Source organism: Nicotiana tabacum, chromosome 9 (assembly GCF_000715075.1).
Source record: "Nicotiana tabacum cultivar K326 chromosome 9, ASM71507v2, whole genome shotgun sequence".
Taxonomy (NCBI): Eukaryota; Viridiplantae; Streptophyta; class Magnoliopsida; order Solanales; family Solanaceae; genus Nicotiana; species Nicotiana tabacum.
In genome coordinates this window covers 112460772-112467289 of record NC_134088.1, presented here as the reverse complement: position 1 = coordinate 112467289, position 6518 = coordinate 112460772, and the positions used below count along the sequence as shown (strand labels likewise).

General features: G+C 37.4%; 1 protein-coding gene across 1 annotated transcript; it reads left to right on the top strand.

The window, feature by feature from the left end:
• Positions 1-6232, top strand: LOC107783110 (ATP synthase subunit d, mitochondrial). Its single transcript, XM_016604081.2, has 5 exons — positions 1-287; positions 1490-1571; positions 5001-5065; positions 5500-5586; positions 5694-6232. Exons 1-5 carry the CDS (start codon positions 117-119, stop codon positions 5793-5795), a joined length of 507 nt encoding a protein of 168 aa, XP_016459567.1. The 5' UTR covers positions 1-116; the 3' UTR covers positions 5796-6232.
• Positions 6233-6518: the final 286 nt, after the last annotated feature.

The window sequence follows — 6518 nt, the reverse complement described above, 5'->3', positions numbered from 1 at the left end:
GAATAGGGAAGCCCTGGGTAGGCATATCGAACAAACACAGCCGAAAGATTACGATAGCAAAAAACGAGCTTCACATTTGTGCTGCCGAAGAGAGAAGAGAAAAAAAGAGATCGAAAATGAGCGGAGTGGGGAAGAAGATCGCCGACGTTACATTCAAGGCCGGTAGGACTATTGATTGGGAAGGAATGGCGAAGCTTCTGGTCACCGATGAAGCTCGCAAGGAGTTCTCTAACCTCCGCCGTGCCTTCGATGATGTCAACTCTCAACTCCAGACCAAGTTCAGCCAGGTGATTTATTATTTTCTCTCTGTTTCACTGTTTATATATACGTATTTCTATGTGGATCTAGGGTTTCACTGTCGGATCTGTGCTTAGTTTGTTTAATTTTTTTGTTAAAAAAAATGTTGATTTAATGTATCTAGTGTTCTAAGGCGGATCGTATTTTGATTGAAATGTGCTTTTTAGTTTGGTTAGAGATTTGTCCTTCAGTGTTTGAGCTTTGGAGACTTGTGGTTTAGAGGGTTGTAAAGCGGTCCTAATTGTTTTTGGTATTGAGGCTTAGTTGATTGATTGATTGATTGAATAAAAGCCAGAGGTGGAACCAGGAATTTAACTTTATGGGTTCTGTATTTTAGAAATGACGACTTTAAATGCTAGTAACTGGGTTCGAAATTTAATATTTGTACATATGAATTTCTTAACATAAATACACTGTTTGAGCATAAGCTACTAGGTTCAGCCCATGCCAAATGCTCTGTGTGTGTGGGGGGGGGGGGTGGGGTAGTGGTTATATGGTCATTTACTGCTATATGTTCTTATGAGAGCTATGTGATTATGTTGGTTGAAGGATTAAATTGGACTGCTGGAATTGATTGTGGTATGATTTGGAATGTTATTTTCGTGTTTCTTTGTTTTTTAACTAAACATTGCAAACTTGTCTGTTGAATTGAGTTTGGTGTTTGTTAAACAATGTTCATAATTCTTATTTGTATAGGCTAACTTTGCTTGTCCATAATTCAGTTGACTTTTTGCATAGGGAAGGACCTTTGTGTTTCCAATTGTTCATTATCAATTCTGCCATTTTCTTACTGTAGAAGAAAAAAATTCGATGAGCTTTCTCTTTACTATTCTAAGAATTTTGGATTTGTTGATGCAAATAAGAATTTTCATACTGGAGAAAGCTGCTTGAGTTAAATCTATCTTGGGATATGTTAAAAACTTTTAGTCTTTTATAAAATTTGCAGCTTTGACTAGTGGTACTTCTGACTTAGATTTAACCACTAGAATATTCCCTGATAAAAGTTAATACATGGAGTAGTGTATTGTTACTGATTAATCATTATATTTTTTTTGGTAGATTTTCTCATTGGTTTCTGGTTTTTGTTACACTTTTGAGTAATCAGGCATTTCTAATATATGTGTAATTGATTGGGACATGGATAAATTTAGAGTTCTAATGCTTAAGGGATCTTTGCTTCTTAATCATGCAGGAGCCTGAGCCCATAAACTGGGAATATTACAGGAAAGGAATTGGTTCTCGCTTGGTAGACATGTACAAAGAGGCCTATGAAAGTATGTGGAACATCAAATTTCTTTTTGTGTTTACAATCTTTTCTTTACTTTGTCTTTGGTGGAGTAGTCACTTTGGTCATAACATCCAAGCATTTATAAGAGTTTGAGTTAGAAGTGTTGACCATAAAAGTTCTTTTTGGGATTGTCTAGTTAAGATAAGCACATGATTTCTTGTTTCTGATCTTTGTTTAGATCTCATCAAGTAAATCTTTCCAATTCATATTGGTTACAGCTCTTTTTGATGATTTTTTGTTGCTATAATCGTCTTTTTGAAAATGCCTGAGTAAGAACTTTATTAGTTGATGAATCTACTGTAACGTGCACATTAGATATGCAGCATATACTGTCCAATTTCCCTTTAAAAAGTTCCCTTTGGGTCTGTATGGGAAATAATCAAATCATCACCTAAAAGAAAATGTCAAACTCTTCTCGCATATTTTCCGAACACTTCCCTAAAAATACTTGTTGAAGGATGACTCTTCGTGAGAGTGTTGGACTTTAGTGTGGCAATTTGTACATGCACGGTCATCACTAGTAATTGCGAAGGATGAAGCTTTTCTAGAGTGCGGTATTTGTGCACTTTCGTTTGTGAGACAAGTGATCATTTTCCATTCTCTTGATGTGATGTAGATTATTCAAAATGATTTGGGGGGTGGGGGAGGGGGGATTATCTACCGAGTTTCAAACCGTGACCTAGTTGTTCCTCGGGGGATTTCTCTTTTATAAAAGAATTGAAGATTATCCAAAATAATATGTGCTCGCTTGGTTATATTTGTCTTTTCACGCGTTGTATAACTTGGAGACTTTTAACTATCTTTTCTGCTGGAACAGTTATTTCATAAAGTCTGTTATTCTTTTATAAGTTTTCATATTTAATGTTTACTGCTTACCTGTTCTTCTGGTACATTTATAGACCCTGTCATGTATCATAAAAGATGGGCCTTTAGTATATTTTCTCGAGGTTCCACAACTTGATTTTTTAAATTAAAAGCTAAATATTCGTGCTGGTGGCTAATTACTCCATAGTAGCGAAGGTTTAGAGCAATTAAGGTTAAGTCAGGTGCCAGAACTTGATAATTCCTGGGGTTTATGCCATGAATCATCTACAAATAGAACTGTTCCTGGGAACTAACAACAACAACAACATACCCAGTATTATCCCACACCGTGGGGTCTGGGAAGGGTAGTGTGTACGCAGACCTTACCCCTACCTTGGATAGAGAGGATGCTTCCAATAGACCCTCGGCTCAGGAAAGCATACACACCACATTAATGAAAATATAGACAAGAACAGACAGTACCAAAAAGTCATATAAAAGTAGAATAAAAACAACAAGATAGTAAGGTGATCAATGAAAGAAAACAACGGTTAGTCATAAAAACCTATTACCAACAGAAAGCGAGACTACGTGCCAATCCTACTGTTATGAACACTCTAGACTACCTACTGTACTACCCTAATCCTCGACCTCCATACCTTCCTATCAAGGGTCATGTCCTCGGTCAGCTGAAGTTGCGCCATGTCTTGCCTAATAACCTCTCCCCACCTCTTCTTTGGCCTACTTCTACCTCTCCGTAGTCCCTCGAATGTCAACCTCTCATACCTCCTCATCGGGGCGTCTGTGCTCCTCCTCCTCACATGCCCAAACCACCTAAGCCGCGCTTCCCGCATCTTGTCCTCAATAGGAGCCACACCCACCTTGTCGCGAATAACCTCATTTCTGATCTTATCTAACCTGGTGTGCCCGCACATCCATCGCGACATCCTCATCTTTGCTACCTTCATCTTCTGGACATGGGCGATCTTGACTGGCCAACACTCTGGCCCTTACAACATCGTTGATATGACCACCACTCTGTAGAACTTACCCTTAAGTTTCGGTGGCACCTTCTTGTCACACAAAACACCGGAAGCTAGTCTCCATTTCATCCGGCCTACCCCAAAAGGGATATCTTGTAACGTGAAAGTTAAGTCACAATACCAAGTGTACTCTTGAAATTTAAACTTGTTCTAAGTATTCCAGGTTTATCACTTTGGTTTTCTTGGCTAAGAAGATTTTTTCTTCCGTACTTGTCCCAAGTATGTGAATGACTTTATATCTTTGTGTAGCTGTCAATTCCACCAGGCGCAATTTTGGTAACTTGGCACAGTTGAGAAAATCTTGATTGCTGTCAACGTGAGAGTAGTACACTTGAAACGTTATGCTTTAAGTAGCTAGTGCGGGGTGAGGGGGAGTTGAAGTTAATAAAGAGCTCTGAACTTAAGGTCTGATGCAAAATTCTGAAGTTTTGTTTCGTTTAAAACTTGGGTCTCCTTCTAATACTTCCAGATATGTTTTGGACCCAAAGAAACGAGACATCCCAATCCAACTGCAAGGATACCATAAAACCTTTCACTCTAGAAAACCAATTCATAATTTTTAAAAATTGAACGAACCAAAAATTAATAGCTGGTATAACCAATAGCAGCTGCATGTTTCTATCCAGCTAATGTTATGAGCTCTAGATTTCTTGTATATCTGGTTCACTGACCACTGACCAGCGTCACGACAGCGTTTTACACTGTTTTTCCATTTCATCTTTGAAATCCTCATTTTTTTTTTCTTTTGATAAGTTAAACTCCTCATTAATTCAAAACTTCACTCTGTTTGACCAACAACGACCCAATCTACTGCAATTTTCTGATCTCATTGGGAATTTTCTGGAAATGCCATAGCACCTGTTGGAATACTTATGTCCTCCAGCATGATAAGAACCTTAGATTTTCCGTGCCCGGATGAAGCATGGGAAAAAAAAGAAAGCAATTTCAATTTTATTCTCTTGTCCTCCCTCTTAATTGCAATTCTTGCTAGGTCTTGTTCATTTATCCTCTTGTTCAATTATACCATTTGGATACACATTTTACCTGCATTCTTGTCAACAATAAATTACAATTCTTGTGTTTGAATGGATGTGGAGTGATCAGTATGCTCTGACACTGCTGTGGAGGTTGAATTAATAAAAGCCTTAACAAAATTAAATATCAGCTTGCAACTTGCTAGTAGTTTTCTTGGAGCATAAAAACCATTTCCGATGTATTTCTTGTCATTGTTGGACTTGTTCCTGTCTTCCTGCTCCTGTTATATAAGAATAACAAATAGAAGTTTGGCAGTCCTTAAAGTTGTATGAATTTCACCTACCTGTCTCCTTGCAATTCTCATTTTAATCGGTTGAACTTTTTGATTCTGAAGTCTAGACAACCTTGTTTCCTATGTGATTCCTTCTATCACTATTGGATCTATGCAGTTCATGCCTGGTATAGATTGAAAGATTCAATTACAATTATCTGAAGTCTGTTAACTATGATCACTTATGTATGTTAAGTTATTCTCATTCAAGCTAAGGTATTCTTTGTCTAGACTTATTGGTTTGAACAATGTTGTCTTGTAGGCATTGAGATCCCCAAGTTTGAGGACACAGTTACTCCTCAATACAAACCCAAGTTTGATGCCTTGGTAAGGAAAATCACAATACTACCCCCCTCTTCCCTGATTGTTTGTTCTTGCAATAGCTATTTTGTTTTCCTAATTATTGTACTATTGTTGTTATACTAGCGGAATAATTAGTTGTAAGATAGTCTTATCAATTGAGCTAATATCGGAAATCTTACTTTTGTGCTAATTTGAAATCTTAATGGGTAGTCTGTAGTTTAACCACTACAGAAAGGGATCAACCGATTCTTGCAAAGTTGGTTGAACGCATTAAGCAAAGTGATAACTGATAACAATACATGAATCATCTTGTGAATTATGTGTTTGTAATCTACATTTTCAATTGGCTGTCATCAGATTCATACTTATGATAGGCACCTATGATCGTGTGCCCGCTTATATTGTTACATGTTTTAAAAGCTTTAATGCTAAAAAAAATTTGTTGCACTAAACTGCAGTTGGTGGAACTGAAAGAAGCCGAGCAGAAATCTCTCAAGGAATCTGAAAGATTAGAAAAGGAAGTTGCTGAAGTCCAAGAGTTGAAGGTGATGCAGAGTTGCCCCTTATTTCCTTTATCTCCATATGAACATATCAATTTATCATTCTTTTCCGCAATGTGTGTATTCAACCATTGCTCTGTGTTGATTTACAGAAAAAACTCAGTACCATGACAGCAGAAGAATACTTTGAGAAGCATCCTGAGTTAAAGAAGAAATTCGATGATGAAATTCGAAACGATTACTGGGGCTACTAATTGGCTTCATGAGCGGTTTTTGGACCCCCCTGTGGCGTGGATTCTCTGAGTTCATCTGTTATTTAGAATAAAAGGGAAGAACCAATTGGTTTGTCTTTTCATTTGCTGGGCTATTTTGAAGAATTTGAACTGCTACAATGTACTTCCCTCTAGACAATTGTATCCTCCAGTTGGAGGCAAAAGATGTCTTGAGTGGATGAGTATATTTAATTACATTACTGAAGCAATCTTGGATTCTTTGAGTTGAGACTCGAATCCCCACCGACAAGGTGTGAATTTTCTGTCATTTTTCTGATCATGACTATTATTTTGTTGATTTGAATGTTACGATTGATATATCCTTGCTTGCTGACTAAAGAAGCGACAGATACTCAAATGCTTAATGTAATTATTAATGCATATCCTAGATCTTATGAGATCGAAATTTTACCCAGTCAGATAAAGTTGTGCTCAATTCATTTTGCATTCGGGGCTGAACTGCTCCTCTTATAGAAAAGAATTGTAGTTCCATTTCTTAACATTCTCGCAGAATTTTATTGACAGCTGTCTCTATTTTCCAGTTTCTGGCTTGCTTGTCAACAGGTTATTTTCTCTGGAATTTTTTCCCTGCAGTGTTGATATAGAGAATTTTGTAGTAACGTCATGTAGACTTGATAGGATTGCAACAGGTCCGTCAATACCAGTAGGGGTCCTCTTGCTTAACAGAGTTAGCAGGACAATTAA